The sequence below is a fragment of the Struthio camelus genome, chromosome 1, assembly GCF_040807025.1.
Source record: "Struthio camelus isolate bStrCam1 chromosome 1, bStrCam1.hap1, whole genome shotgun sequence".
Classification (NCBI taxonomy): Eukaryota; Metazoa; Chordata; class Aves; order Struthioniformes; family Struthionidae; genus Struthio; species Struthio camelus.
Genome location: NC_090942.1, coordinates 98,166,109 through 98,182,149, shown reverse-complemented (window position 1 = coordinate 98,182,149; position 16,041 = coordinate 98,166,109). Strand labels below are relative to the sequence as shown.

Sequence of the window (16,041 nt, the reverse complement as noted above, 5' to 3'; positions counted from 1 at the left end):
GTGTATAGGATATTGGAGGACATCTGCGTTAAGAGACTGTCTCCAGAGTTGAGACCTTCAGGGCCTGGATAAAGCGCTGCTCCTGCCTCTGCCTTACCATATATGCTGACCCCAACTTTACAGAGTGTGTCATCAATTTTCACTTGAGCTGGGTGCAGGAGTGAAACCCTTTGGCTGGGGCCTAACCCTTATCATTTTTTTCTTACATGTCAAGGCATTCTACCCAGAAGCTGCTCTATAGCAAAACTGTGATTACCCTTTGAACATGGCTATCTTATACAGAGACTGTGGAATTGCAACTCCAAGTTGAGTGGGATCCCGCTGAGCCTCGCTTGCCTCTCTGACAGAGTGAGCCTCAAGTTTGTTTTTCATTTTCATGATTCACACACAACTGGTTTGGATTCTTCAAAATATTTTATCTTTATCGAGGGTTAAAAAGGGAACTTTATGTCCTTTCACTCTAAAGTGTAATAAAAACCCCTATTATTTTATTGCTATTATTTTATTTTGCTATAGCACTTTCTCCAAGGATCCCATAGCACTTGACATATGTTATTTAAGCTCCAAAACACCCAGTTGAGGTAAAGAGGCATTTCTGCGGGTTTTTTTTTCTTCTTTTTTTAATTCTTCTCCAGTAAGACAAACTGAGACAGAAGCGCTAGTGATTTGCTAAAGGCTAAGTAGTCCCTATCAGATCTAGAAATGCTTACTCCCAAACCCTTAATATAACCAAGCACGTACATGCACCTGACTTCAATCCGAAGAAATCCTCTAAGCGTTCTTCCTTTAACCACACGTAATGGGTATGCATACATAGCGCAAAGAAAATAGAGTATCAGCTAATATGTGTAGTATATATATAGATCCTCAACAGTTGTAAAATATGAAACTGTCAGATACATAAAGTCGTTCTGCACTTTTCATAGCAAAAATGTCCCCAGTGTTAACAGCTCTCTTTGAAAGACATGTCACAGGCAAGTACAGAGAGAAGAAACTATGCATGCCTTCTCTAGTGGTCACATAATACCCTGCATTGCTTGATGAAACCTGGCATTTATTTCTGTTATTTCACTGATCAGGAACAAACTTGACGGGGGAACCTGCTTTTTACATGATTGTGTTATGGAAAAAAGGGAATTTGAAGATGGAAGACGATCTGTGCTCGGAAAGAGATTCATAAAACTCTTTGCCCGCGTTAAGGGGACGATCTTTAGGAAGAATCGAGGAACCTATAATTAGACTACGCGTTGTCCTCTGCAGACAACTGGAGGTCACGTGAAAGTTGATGTGAGGGGGAGTGAACACTCTGTTTTAACCCCTTCAAGATTCTTAAGTTTCCTATTGCAAGAGGGTTGAGAGAGGTCATATCGTTTCAGTCTTTAGATGTCTACTAGTCCGTATCAAAAAAACCCCTCCATCGCTGCCTGGGCCTGAGCTGTCTCAGCCTCTAAGTAGTCTCATGCTGGACAATGTAGGAACTTACAATGGGGAATGTGCAGGCTCTTCGCTTGGCTACATGCAAAAAACCACAAAGCGACAGCACGTGTCTTGCTGTGTGATCTCAGTTTGCTTGCGTTCTAACGTATTAATCAGGTGTTTCCCCACCTTCTTTCCAAGTGGGATTTCCTTTATTGTCTTCCTTTAGGTGGGTAAGGTAGGAGTAGATGTGCAGTGATACACATCAAGTTATATGGGATGCCGTCTCTAACCATTATTTTAACAAAATAAAGCAGAGTAACAGGAACAATGTTTGCCACTCTTAATTTTGTCTTACGGGAGCGCTCGTAGAGACAGATGAGACTCAACCTAAAATGCCCATTTTTCACTGTACTGTGCAAAGATTTTTTAATTGTTTCCTTAGGGAGACTATCTTAAAACATTTGTTGTTCATTGCAGTTTGGGAAGTATTATACATTCCTTTCATTCTTCATGTCTATATTCATCTGCAGCATTACTAGTGATTAAGGAAGTTGCATGCCTGCTGTGGCAAATACAATTGGGTTATAAATACTAAACTTTTAAAATATTATTTGTGTGCTAGAGATTGGACACTGTTGTTCTCTTGTTTAAGTGAGTGCATGGGGAAAAAAATGGTACACTAAAAAGGTGGTTTTGAGTAAAAAAAGAAAAAGTTCACCTTCAAGGATTTACTTTTAACAGGACTATGTTTACTGCAGGTTTCATTTTATATAAAATTGAAATTTACAGTGTTGCAGCTGTGCATATTTTTCACTCTATGATGTTTGAGACAAAAGAATTCAGTGCTGCTGGATTGCTTTCTGTACCTTTTTAGCCCCTGTAGTGATCACTGCAAATTTCCTGAGATTGATGGAATTTAGTATTATGTAGTGGAAGAGATTTGTGTCAGAAATGCATGTAATACCAATTTTAACTATTTCTTCCTGCGTAACAATGCCACTTTATATGAGTGGGATTTTTACCAGAAATTATTTTAAACTTAACCATATTCATCCTAAAATATAGTGTACTGATACAGTCCAGCAGTGCAAACAATACATTCCCTTGGCAGATGTCACCGAGCAGCAGAAAGCCGTGCATACTCTGTTCTTAGAAAGGCTGCTTCAGCAAAGCCCAGCCATTGCTAGCCCAGTGCTTTCCCAGGCTGTGCAGCTCTTAGTAATCTCTCCGAAAGAGCAAACATCTTTCTTTGAACATGCTGTATGTGTCTGCTACCACTGTAAGAAATATATCCCTCACCATATCAGTTCTCTTTTCAGTTTACTGTTGTAGCTGTCTGTATACTAGGAGCTGGGAACAGCTATTTGGAAATAAAATAAAATTAAATGAAAAAAAAAGAAAAGAAAGAAACATGCAGGGGCCCAGCTGTGCATCCTCACTTTTAAATCACTTTTTGCAAGCATGTTTTCAAGTACACCTAACCACTAGTACTCTGAATGTATATACTCTCTCTTATACCCCTACACACTGTTTTTTAACATGTTGGATAAGTGACAGTCAATTGTTCAATTTTGTTCTCGTGCCATCATTTTCTAAACAAGTTGTTGTCATTGCTCTCCATTTCATCCAGCCAAACTGAAAGTTCATATACAATAAATTAATTTTTTGAAGGAGATGCTTCATCGTAGCCTAAAATATTTGGGCGTTAATGGATAGAGAGTGGGTCTCGGCTTTGTCATTTGTCTGTAGGCAGCTGCGTCCATATGCAAGTGTGCGCGTTTGTGCGAGTGTGAGAGAGATGAGAGCTGCAGGCATGACCAGGGAAAGCCGGGCTGCAGCAGCTATACTGAGATCACGCACAACAAACCTTACTTTACATGAATAGGTTGTGTATCAGTTCTGAATAATCACTTACAGAAGTAAGGCCTAGCACACCTGTTTAGAAAGAGACCTATAAAGTTATGCTGAGTGGCGCCAGTGCTCAATGAGTTTGGGACAGGAAGGCAGGCATGAGTGTAACAGACAGTAGTCTACTTGGGTTTATTTATTTATTTATTTATTGGGGAGGTGAGGGGGTAATTGCTGCTGCAAAGCAGTGTGGTACTGCAGGCCAACGGAGTACCTAGGTCTTCAATGTCCTTCTGTCCTTTATTCTGCTTGGACATGAGCATGAAGTCTTATTGTGCTTTAGGTAGAGAAGAATGAATTTGCCTGGCTGAATAGTAGGATTTTCCAATGCAAATTGTGAGAACCAGCGTCAGACATGTTTCCATTAGTCCCAACGCTATATCAGGCTGCAAGAACATGCAGTCTGCTGAGGCTGCCATTCACCTCAAAGCAGACTCTCTTTTCTGCAACAAGATGTCACTATATATCTGGCATACAGAGACCAAAATATAGCTGGGGACCCTATGGACAAGCTTTGTTGTTTTTTCTTTCCTCTGTTTTGGGGAGATGGATTTTTGCAAGCAGATCAGACAAAGCTTGGGGCTATGTGGTGCATTGGAAGTATGAACTTTGATTGCCCTCCCCCTGACCTTCCCTGTTACCAGTAGATCTCGGGGGAAAATACTCTTTAGCAGTATGATTGAAATGATTTAATATACCCTTTGCTTATAACTCTCATCTTTGTTATGATTAAGTATCTCTCTTTCTTGTCCAGCATGTATTAGCACATCCTCCTCTGCCCTTTTTCTTCCTGGCAAATGTGTTCAGGAGGCACGGCAATAATCATGAAATGGTTTTGAAAGCGAATTCCTGCACAGATGTGAAAGTATAGCTCCTTTAGCAGCTGTGGCAACCCGTTTTCATATCACATATTGTATTCCCTCCTCATGCAAGCATACATACAGAGAACTGCTCCAGACCACTCTTGGACTGCCTCTGGCCACCACCCTCACTCTTTTCCATCTTATCTCCATTTCTGACAACTCTCAGGGCCATCTTTCCCCTTCCCACAGCCTCTTCCAGCCCCTTCAGGGTGTCCCTGCCTGGATGCTGGCTGCAGCACTAGCTGCACAACGATAGTGGTGGCGGGTGGAGATGGGTCTCAGGCCTTTCTGGTAGACTGTTGACTGCAGAGCCATAAGCCAGTGCTGCTTCAGTGTCAGACAGGGCTTCTCTGACCACTGCCTAAAGGTAGTTGCTTGAGGATGAGCTGAGGTACACTCTGACGCAAAACCCAAGCTTGCTTCTGTCAGTCCAGTTTGGCTAAGGGATAGCAGAGAGGGAAGAAAAATCCCAGCTCTGTGTGCTGTTTGGTTGCACTAGGAGAAAGGCACCAAGCAGGCAGATAAATACTGTAAGCGGTAATGGAGATCTGACTGCTGGCTGGAATTACTTTTCCCCCGGCGCTGTTTGGATTTAACCATCTGGTTCTGGCTCTGCTTTCACCTCTCAACCGAGGGTGACAGTACCAATGCCAAGAGTTTGTGAACGTGCCCTTGGCGCTTTGCCTGGCCAGCTGGCAGCACGTATCACTGGCCAAACTCCTCCTCCTCAACCTTGGACATGTCAATATATACAGCCATCCCACCTCCAGGGAGGAAAGTGAATTCCAGCCCCATCCACTGCCCTTTTTGCCATCTAACTGGCAAAGACTGGTTTCAGTCATCCTCCTTGCATCCACCAGAGGACAAAATAAAGTTCCTTAAGTTCTTCCCCTGCCCCCTTTTTTTTTCCCCTTCCATGAGGTTCTCTCCACTACAGACAGCCTTTGAAGAACATATCCGTGCTCACTGGAGATCATACCTCAGGAGGATGAAGACAGCTCCTTCTGATGCTGGATGCTTGTAAGGGAGAGGAGAGAATAAGAAGAGGAGGATCCTAGCAAGCAGGATAGGTCCCAACAGGAAAGCAATTAGAGGCAGATTTAGATGCTGTTTGTAGTGAAGGCTGTTATCATTCCTCTGAATATTTGTACACCTAAATATTAGATTTGATTGTGCTAGAACATGAAGCCTGTTCAGTCAGGTCTGCTTCTCTTTAACTTCTTACACTAAGGGCATGCTCATATTTATCATAACAATGATACTGGCATTTTCCATCGCCCTCATCTTACTATTCTTATGCAAACAAATCTACTGATTTGTATAATACAGACCTTTCAGGCTCGGTTCCTACAAGGAAAGTGCCATGACCTTCCCACAGAAATCAGAATGCTGCCTCCAAAGCAAGTTAGTCCCCTGCTTCCCCTGCAGTTCAGCCATACTCCAGTCCCTCTTCCAGGAGAGTCTCTTTGCAAACGCTGTGTTTGTAGGCTAAATTCAGACTTGCAGCACTTTCCTTTTAAACCTCCCAAAATGCTTTTAACAGGATCAAATACCTTTGGGGAAATAATATTTTCCCATACACTAACAGAACAGGTGCCACAAAGTGTCACAAGAACGAAGCTGATTCACTGAGTAACAACCTCAGGCAAAAACTGGCCATTTAAAAATGTGTAAAGAAGTATTTCTCCACTTTTCTATCAATGTAAAACACTTGTTTACAAAAAGTTGTTGCCAATTGTAGACCACACTAATTGCTCTTGTACAGTGAAGTCCTTTACTCACTGATGAACTTCATGAATGTATTTTCACTAATAGCCCTCATATAAAAGCCTCTTCTCCAAGTTCTTGAAGTGAAAACCTTCCAGATGAATCTGGATTACTACATGCCACACAGCCTGAGTTGGTTTTCCAGCATGTTCCCTAAATTATTTTTTGTTAAAGAGTCTTAGAACTACTAGAAAGATATTTTGCGTGAAACAAATGGTGTTTATTACATGCTAACTCTCAAGACTCTGGACATAATTACCAACAAACATCAGAAAAAGAGGAAGATCAGGTGATCTGCTACCCAGTTGGGAGTAAGCAACATCAGAACTTTCTTCAGCAGGTGGGAGTTAGCCATCATATAATCTTTATGCATTTTTAGCCTGAGGTATAATATTGTTTAATTAGTTGATGTTTAAGAAAATGAAGACCTGAACACAGTGCAGGGATTTACCCAGTTGTCTTGGCTTAGGTGAACTCACTGTGACTTAGTGACCTCTTTTGCCCTTTGCTTGCTATTAATCTAGAACCCCTCTGCCTTTCTTCAGATATTTCTGCTGACATTTTTGCACAGTGTTTCTGTTATGAAGTTTTTGACGCTATTGCATTAGCGTTTAGACCTTTCAGTCAAATGGACCTTTCCGCACTATTTCTTCAGGGTACCACTCCTATGTGTTTGCCTTGCACGAAGCTACAGTGATGCTAATGAGAGTGTGTGTGTGTGTGTGTGTGTACGCCAAGGCTCCAGAGTGTCTTCACATAATAACAATCTCCTCATGTTTGAGTCCGTACCTCTGTATCATGATGTCCGTGTGACCTCAAGTGTATTAGGATCTCCTTACAGACAGACAACATGCCGTGCTGTACTCCATCTAGGTTTTTTTCTCTTAAGAATCGTAACAGTTTAAAAAAGGGATGAGGAAAACTTTAGCCGCGTGTGATTTTAAAAGGAGAAGCAATGCTGCAGGACCATTTTAAACACTGGGGGGTTTTTTGTTTTTGTTTTTGCTATTTGCAACAAGCCCTGCTTTTGCAGGTTCATAACCATGAAGCCACGTTTTCTGATATTGTATGAAATAATGCAGATAAAACACCACTCAACCCATCTAAATGCATACCTGTTTATGTAATCATCATGCACGTGGTCACACATCTATTCTTTACTTACCTTTCCAATGAAAGTTTATTTGCTTGGCAGTTGCTTGTTACATTAATTTAAATAGGTAAATTCAGACCATGAATATTCTGTTGTACATGCAAACCTACACTAATTTTCCCTCTGATTTTTCGACTCTGATAATCATTGCTGAGGTTTTCAAGTGGAGAATTTCCTTATCCCCCCAAAACCTTAATGCTGATACAGAAAGCTGATCCAGTAGAAAAATCATATGTGGTCTAAGTCATCAAATATTATTCACTTAAGTATGATGATAATACCAAAATGAAGCGAGCTTACCTTAGCTCAGGAGACTAGTGTTTGCCGTATTCCAGGCAGTTCCCCTGCTTGCTCAGATGAAAAGGGAAAACCCACTTGAATTTAAAAAAATAGTCTTTAAATAAGAGCAGAGTGAAGGATTTGAGGAGTCCTCCTCTGAGCTCCTGTTCCCCTTGTTACAGCAAGTTGCAAACACCTAGATCCAATAGGAGCTGAGAGTGACTCTCCTCTCTTCTGGTGTTCTGTGGGCTGCGGATCTGCAAGAGCAGACCTGAGACGGTGCTGCAGGGGAGAGGCGGTGGGGGGACCTTGGCACTGAGTTGGACCAAACTCTAAATATAACTCAACCCACTTTCAATGCAGTTCTCTTCATACTCTGAAAGCAGATGACCTTGTCAGAAAACTGACCTCACAGCCTGTCACCCTCCTCAAAGAGAGGATCTAAGGGAACAGGACTGCAATGTAAGAGGACAGAAAAGCAATCAACCATCTGCTTGCAGCAAATGAATGTAGGTATGAGCTCTATTTTTATGGCAGTTGCAACCGATCGAATCATAATGTGCTTTATTTGATCATTTAGGCAAATGTGCTGCGTGCCAGTTCACAAAAGACCTGTACAGATGAGAGATTACTTTGTAATTTCTAGCCTTAAATAGAGATCACTGACACAGATGAAAGGCTGTCACCTTTTCCCCTTTCAAAAACATTAACTCAGCAAAGTATGTAGTATTTCCCATTAACGTTCATTCATATGTGCACAGCTTCCATCTATAAAAAGCTCCCCTTTCTTTCACTTGCTCTTATAGTGAGATTTTTGGAAGAATGTGTGTATCAACAAATGTATATTCCAGTACTATATAAATTTGAGATGCTAGGGTAGCTTGGCAGCACAGCGCAACCTGCAATCTCTGAGACCAAACCACAGAGAAATGTGTAGTATACGTCGAGAGTAAGCAAAAGAATAAGAAGTATAGAAACATAACCCTTGGGGCCTTGGAACTGCATTTCGACAGATGTTTTATAATCCAGGGAGACTGCCACTCTAACTCTATGTCACAACGTGGCAGAGTATTTTGTTCTTAATCTGAAGGAGACTTTAACTTGATACAGATCAACCTGATACTTTGTCAAACAAGGACCTGACACTGCTATGTCATATAAAGGCCTCTGAATAAAAAAAGATAAGGAAGCCTGAACAACTTGAAGTTTTCTTTCCCATTTTGTGTTAAGACATGGTAGGGAGTTGGAATAAAAGCTTATTTGCAGTATTATTCTTTGTTGTGAGGCGATTGCTGTTGGTAACACTTAGCTAAGTGGATGCTGCATTATATGCACATGTACGATTTTTAATATGGAGAAAAAAAGAGAAAATGTTGAGACTAGATTATGATTACCTTATGCTATAGATGTGTATGCCTGCAAAACATGCACAAGCAGGAAAGACTTGAATGATGTAAGTGGTCAGTAAAATGTCAGTGTATGGCTATGAACAATAATGCAATCTATTCATTTTTTGCAAAGTGTGTTCTATATTTTTATTGAAGCATACTATTTTTGGCAACTTCCACTATGTAATTTTATCACGATCTATCGGCTTCAGGTCCTGAGGGTCAGCCAGACTCTTGTGTGTTACCTTCACAACAAAAACTGCAGCGGTGAGCCACAGCTGCTTCCCACAGCTGTTCTCTATAAATGAGAGAACAGTAGAAAATATGGATCTCCTGCATTTTTATGGGAGATGTCACATCTAGGACCGTACCACATTCCTGGGCAAAACTTATTTATACTCAGATCTAGACTAGAGTCCATCATTTGAGTAATTTTGTGGCTTTATCACAAGTAACTACCCATTTCTGCCCCTGGTTAACAAAAATGGGTATTTGTTAGGAGGGAATATTATAACTGTATTGAAGGGTGTTGCTGTTTGACTTCGGAGATAGGACCTGAAAATGGAGTAAATCTGCCACGAGACAGAGAAATGGGCCATGGAAATACTAAAGAGATTCTAAAAGTATATGGGACAAACTTAATTAAACACTGATAGCGTCGTGATACCTACATTCCAGGTTGGTAGCCCTGGCACAGTCCAGGCCAACCCAACCACTTCCAGCTGCACAGTGCCGCTGCCACATCTACCCCTCATGTCAGCGCTGAGTTATTAAAATTGCCACGAAATCGCTGATCCAGAGCAGAAAGGAGAGCGGGAAAAAGAGGGAGTATATACATCTCCTCCCCAGCACCCGTTGATGCTCTTACCCCTCCACAGCAAACAACTGAAGCAGTTTCCATACGTGAGAGATAAGTAGTCCTTAGAGAAGCAAAAAAGAAATCCCAGTTCATCTTGTCTGTCAGGCCCTACCACTGGGTGCAGCTTCCCTAGGGGCAGGTCCTGACTGTCACCCACCAGAACAGATTAGCTGGAAGGCAGCCAGCACTGAGGGAGATTCCTCAGCTCTACCTGAGGCCCCTGAAAGAGCACCCTGCTCCTTCACGTATGATATTTTGGGAGTAGCATGACCTTTGGTGCACTGCAATACTTTCCATTGGTAACTGTGTTGTGAAGGATTCAGTGGCATTGCCTGTCACCACCTGCAGAGAGCTGCTCTGTACGTTCTCGAGACAGGGCAGTTGGTTGTTTGATAGGTCTGCAGCGTAATAAAACATGGTTTCATGTTCTTACACAAGGTGATAGCAGAGCTTGCCTGGAAAGGAAGTGCTTAGTCTGTGGGAGAGCATCACATGATGTTTTTGATTTCTTAGGTTCTGTTCCTGTGGCATATTGAATATGTTGGTAATAAGGAGGACCTGTGTTTTTGATACTTTCTTTGTTGTGACTTTAGCCAGCATGGTTCTGGCCTTTCACGTGTAGATTTGCGTGAGCTCCTGAGACCCCATCAATCATGTTGCAGACTTATTCACCTATGAGAGATTGCAGTACTAAAATGAATGTTTTCTTATTCACTATTTCTTCTGATGAAACCAAAGAGAAAGTTGTTGGTATCAGTGAGGGTTGCATTTTCCCAGTTGAACTGAAGAAGATGTTATGTTTTATCTAGGTCCACACCTGCAGATATGTATTTTTCTTGTAAAATGGCTGGATTTCTTTGGATGCTTTTCATAACCGAAGACAAATCTGTAATGTATAGCACTGGAAATTTATCAGAGATTTTTTTCGTTGACCGTGAGTTTTAGTCCTCTTTTTAGAACTTTTTTGAACCTACTCCTTGCAGTGAATCAAGCTGATTTGTGTTTGTGGTACCATCTGGTAAATGATGAGGCTCTAGAGCACGTGAAGAATTGTTGCAAAGTAGGTCCTAAGAACATAGGAACAGTAACTCTTTGCCAGGAACTGTGACACGCACCTCTCCTATATGAATATTTTGAAAAAGGGATGATTTTTGTTTACGCAGATAAGATGTACTGGGTAGTTTTGGGGAGGGAGGTTAGTTTTCAGGGGTGGCTTTTATAGACCAGTGCTGTTTGTGTGTACGGGGCTGTAAATGTTGCCTGATGAAAAGGATTCAAGAGTGACTATAGTAGTTCTTCAAGACAGATGGAGTCGTATTTTGTTTGTCAGCAGTATGTACACAGTTTCTTTTTAAGACTAGTTTTGCATGAGTTTCCTGTCTACAGCACCAAGTGGGAAGTACAGTAGGGAGTCAGGCCCTAGTCTGTGCCTGGCTTTTCCCAGACTCAAGAACTTGTGGTTTTTCTTACAATGCTGGTTGGTCTTTCTGCTTCCTTGCAGACCATTTTTCTCTCTGACAATCCAGCCTTCTTAGGTAGCATTTTCTTTGGAGTGATTTGGGTCTGGCTTCTCTAGATCCCAGGCTGTTTTCTCTCTCTAATGCCTCTGTTAAGATTGATAGCTATTTCAAGCCAGCTTCTTGGAGTTCCCCCACATATGATCATGTATTCTGTAACTAATATTTACTAGTTGATTTTTCTTTGATTAAGCCCAAATTCCTAGGCACTTGTGGTTGTTTCAAGATCCTGTGGAACGTTTTACAAGGCGAGATATGTGAACTACAATGTCTTGGCCAATTTCCAACACGGTCATCTGTATTCTGACTTTCCCCATTCCTTTGCTTTTTGGAGTTGGATATGGTGTCCTCCTGCTGTTATAAATCATTGCACAGTTTTTGCTGCGCAGCGTGCTGGGACCCTTTTAAGTAGTTTGTGAAGTGATCGTAGGGTATATATACTTGGCATATGTCAGGAAGAGAAGTCCTATTTAAAATGTTAAGTATTTAATGTAGTAGTATTTTCACTTTAATACAGTACATATGTAAGCAGCCAAATACCATGCTACTTGCAAGCAAACAAACAAACCATAACAAACAGCCTTTCACTTCCTCAGAGTTGAGTTCCTTCTTCACCTCTCTAGGAATATGCTTTTAAACTGAACTTGGAGATTTAAAGAGATTATCTGAAGTTTCAGAGTAAAGGGTGGTTTTTGAGAGGACAAAACTAAGTGTAATGAGGAGTTTGCACAGAGTTACATATGTCAACTGAGCCTTCATTTGTGGTGTCATTGGAGTACTTAAGAGTACTGAAGCCCATGGCTTAACTGATTTACGCTCTGCTGAAGTATAACTGTGTTTTCAGGCTCCGGTTGCTCTTGTTTGACAGGCCTGTCATGAAGAAATTAAGTTGGATGGTGTACAATAAAATGGTCTGTCGTATTCCTAACATGTTGAATGTTTGTGTTTGCCCTTTGCCTGCCATGGGTTTTAAAACTACAGTGAATCAGTGAATATTGAATCCCTCTTCCTTCCTTCCTTGGTGATGCCATTATTCCTTATGAGACAGCAATGGAATATCCTATTCAACCCTTCTCTTCTAGGAGAAAAAGTCATTTTATTACAAGGAGGGCAACCTACTACTTTTATGTCTGATCATTCTTTTACTATCATTTTGTCATGTGTTTCTGTTTTAGAAAGCAACATATGAAAATGAAAAGGTCAAATTACAAATAATTTGGACTGTAGCTGTACTATAAGCTAGGTCTAACCTTGATTTGTGTCATGTGAGGTTGTTTTTTCTGTGCTTGGTATTTCCCTCATGTGTACACCACAGGATTTCCTTCCACTCCAGGTCTTTTGCTCTCAGGTGTGACCGTTTTCTTTTCTTCTGATTCACTCCCAGTCAGCAAGTTAAGATACAGCAAAAAGGGGTTTGGAAGTACCAGGTTTTAATGAAGAAAAGAGAGATGTTGAAAAATACGGGTGAAAGGAGAGGTGGTTGTTATAGAAGTTCTATGAGAGATTCTTTGTGTGGCACAGTCTGACGGATAGTCGTGTCTGTGTGCTAAAGGTTTCCTATCATGTCAGAGCATATCTAAAATTAATGTGAAATGTTCCCATGAAGATCTGGGTCTTTTTGCTGGAATGGGCCATGCTTTTAGTTTAAATTGCCATTCAGTGTACAAAAGAGGAACCTAAATCAAGTATCCTGTTACCAGATTTGTCTGGCAGTTGCGTTATGGTAGATGTATCTTCAGAACTAGCCAGGAAAAGTGTTTGCATTTTTATAAGACTGTTTTATTCATAGGATGTACTATTGCCAATATTTGTAAATTATTACATTGGAGTCCTACAGACTGCAATAAGCTCTGCCTTGGCACAAACTTAGGTAAGACAGAATAGGAAGGAACTAAAGCTCTCTGGCTATTACCTAACTGGGCAAAATTTAAGCTCTTTTGATTCATTTCTTGGTAGGACTGTGTCTATTCCGGCTGTGTCACATATTGTGTGCCCCCTAGGTATGCCTCACAAGAGCACTTTATAATGCCTTTTTTTAAAGTGCTTTGGCGGATAAAGTCTGCAGTTTGAAGTGTCCTCGCAGATTGGAAGGCTTCCTGTGCTACTGCAATAGGCCTGTTTTGAAAAAGGAATTATTGTTTACAGGTCAGAAAGAAAAGCAGTGACCAGACCTAGGGAAATAGTGATTGGGTTTAGGATGCTAGAGCACTGGCAGGCATCATATGTAATTATCACAGAGATTCTCTCAACCTAAAGGTAGAGGCAGCTTTCACGTGTTCCCTTACTGATTTCTAGGATTACATCTTGTTTTATTGCACTGTTTTAAATGGTTTAGCTATTCCTTGTTCAAGGAGGTAAAGGGATAATTTTTTTTTTCTTACTTACTTCTTAATTTCTCAGTAGTGCCACTGCAAATAATCCGTGTCCATGATGGGGAGAATTATTTATCATTCTGAGGGTGCTGCCAGGAAAGGGGTACAGCCATTTTTGTAGCTACTTTTGATGCTGTGGTTATGTGATGGTCTTCCCCAAAGGGCAGCTTACTTTTTCAACCAATTTGCTTGGTAACAATTCTATCTCATTTACTATCAATTTCCCAACTATTATCAGGGTAAATAGCAAGCAACTGGTCCAAAGAACCACATTAATAATAAAATTTGCCTTCTCAGCAGTTCCATGTGGCTAGGCTAGGGGGTTTCACAAAAAGGTTTCATATCTATTGCTTGCTCAGTTGCCTTTAAACCATGAGCTCTGAGGCATTTGAGCTATTATTAGACTTCACTAAGGAAAAATCAGAACTTTTCACTGCCCGCAGAGAGGGAACTTGGAGAGGATTGGCCTGGTAAACATGAGAGAGATCCTTCTTTTGGTGTTAGAAGCGCCTATGACATATGGATTAGTAATTTGGGTTCTGTCCAGGAGGCAGTTTAAGCTACTACATCCCTATTGCTGTTCTGCACCGCTGACTTGAGTGCCTGCTTCTCTCACTGCTAAGCGAAACCTGTTCCTTCTGGCTGGCTTTTTCTTAGTTTGTCTGTCCACCCCTTTCCTTGTGTCAGGGAAGTACTTGAGCTTGGAGTACTTTAAAATATTTTAAAAGATGATCTTTTTCCTGGGTGGATCAGCCCCCAGTCAGGCCTATTTCATTTTAAAAAAAACCTCATCTGTTCCTTTGGATACTGGTGGGCTTCCTGGCTGGGCCAGGGAGCTTCATGTTTCCTGCTGCCTTGAGAAATTATGCCAGAATGATGTTAAAATACTGTCATCAGTGCTTTTAGGCCAGTCACCATGGTCAGGCCTGCTGTGGTGGCAAGAAGATGCCTTTTATCAGAACTAGGGTCCTGGGAGCTAGTTTTGCTGGCAGCTGTTAGATTTAAAAGAAAATTAATTGACGTTGCGTTGTATATACCCAGTGTGACTCACAGGGAAGATGAAATGAGAAAAGTTCAAGGAAATGCATTAACGTTTAGATTAATCAATCTGATTCACTGAAGATTTAGGACAGTTTTTAATAACAAAAGAGTGAAAATAATGAGAAAGATTTTAATTCCTTTTTCCCGCCTTCCCTCTTTCCCCCTCTGCTTCCTTTTCCCGAAGATAAGGAATCTAAAATTGACAAATGAGAAAAAAATGGAGATCTGCCCAACACAGCTGGCATTTTACCCAAAATCAAATAGTTCTCATTCTGCTGAATTTAAAGCGGGGGCCCTGAGAAATAATTTTTCCCCAAATTATTGAATACAGAGTAAATCATCAGGACTGTTTAATCAATCAATAAATAAAAGCATAGCATTCCAAGTTACCTGAAATTAATTCATCGCAGTGTGTCTGAGTTGAATGAACCTTGCCCACCTACAGAGTAAAAACTAGCACATGCATTATTCCTGCAATGTTTCTTAAACTAGGAGATTAGCATAGCAAATAAAAAAGTCAGGGCTTTTTGTTAAAAAATGGAAAACACAAGCCCTATCCAAATGTTCTTATGTTCTAATTTTAGGTATGAGGCAATTTTAGTACAGTCAGAGGTGAGTGGAAGTCAGAGGAAAAAGAAGGGGAGCATGAAGTTTGTGATAGTAAATCACATACAAACTTTGTTTTTGTGTAAGTACATCTGGGTTAGTACTGATGGGAGCGAAAGGGTGAACGTAGGGCTTTCTGTAACAGTTCGGACCCATGGACTCTTCTGACTCCGAGTATGTCTCTGACTGGGAGCAGTGCTATATACTTAAAATAAAAATTGAAGGAATCTCCCTCATGGATGCATAAGGCAGGTTCCTTCCAAATTCCACTGTAGTAATTAGTTTAACTGCAAGAAGTGAACTTTTCCTTTACTGCCCTTTGTCACTGGAGATCTTCTGGATATCAAATGTCCATTCTCATTAAGCTTCCAAATCAAAAAAACTAATGGAAATGATTTGCTCAGGTGTCTTTGGATATTTAAGCAAAAGAATATTGTTCTAACCCAAACTTCAGTAACTGTCTTTTCAGTTGTACGTTCATTGATTGTTCCTATATTACGAAAAGTGGTAAGCACCATGCCTCTTCTCTGCCTCAAGAAACAAACAAACAAAACCCTGTTCTCTTCATCCTCTCTGTGAAGAACTTCCCAGGCCTTGAATCATTTTTTGCTTCCTTCCTTTATTTCAGTGACAGAATGGCTAGAACATAAGTCGCAGTTTCCAAAGTATTTTAAGATTATTTTCTATTCCTTTTCAGTTGTAACATTTTGTTTATTTTGTGGCATTATGCTCCTAGAAGAATTTCACTTTCTCAGGCAGTCTGACTTAGTTGTTAAAGAATTATTTATATTGTGGTCACTTTAACTCCTTTAATAGTCACTTTAGAGTAGGAAAGTGCTATGTAAAGGTCAAAAGACTCAATAATGATG

General features: G+C 40.7%; 2 protein-coding genes across 10 annotated transcripts in view; one reads left to right on the top strand and one right to left on the bottom strand.

Annotated features, from left to right (window-relative positions):
* Positions 1-7,732, bottom strand: part of FILIP1L (filamin A interacting protein 1 like) — a 215,544-nt gene extending 207,812 nt beyond the window's left edge. For 2 of the 3 annotated variants that reach the window (XM_068960135.1, XM_068960126.1), the window contains exon 1: positions 7,411-7,731. The gene's annotated coding sequence lies outside the window, so the exon portion shown is untranslated. Of the gene's footprint in view, positions 1-7,410 lie in introns of all 3 variants that reach the window. The other variant, XM_068960150.1, reaches the window with a different exon arrangement.
* CMSS1 (cms1 ribosomal small subunit homolog) overlaps positions 1-16,041 on the top strand; it is a 250,534-nt gene that overhangs the window by 209,399 nt on the left and 25,094 nt on the right. The window contains exon 1 of one of the 7 annotated variants that reach the window (XM_009675143.2): positions 7,878-7,902. The exons of the other annotated variants lie outside the window; for them this stretch is intronic. Within the exon in view, the coding sequence (XP_009673438.2) occupies positions 7,893-7,902 (10 nt within the window). The 5' untranslated portion in view covers positions 7,878-7,892. Of the gene's footprint in view, positions 1-7,877; positions 7,903-16,041 lie in introns of those variants that run through there. 7 annotated transcript variants of the gene reach the window in all.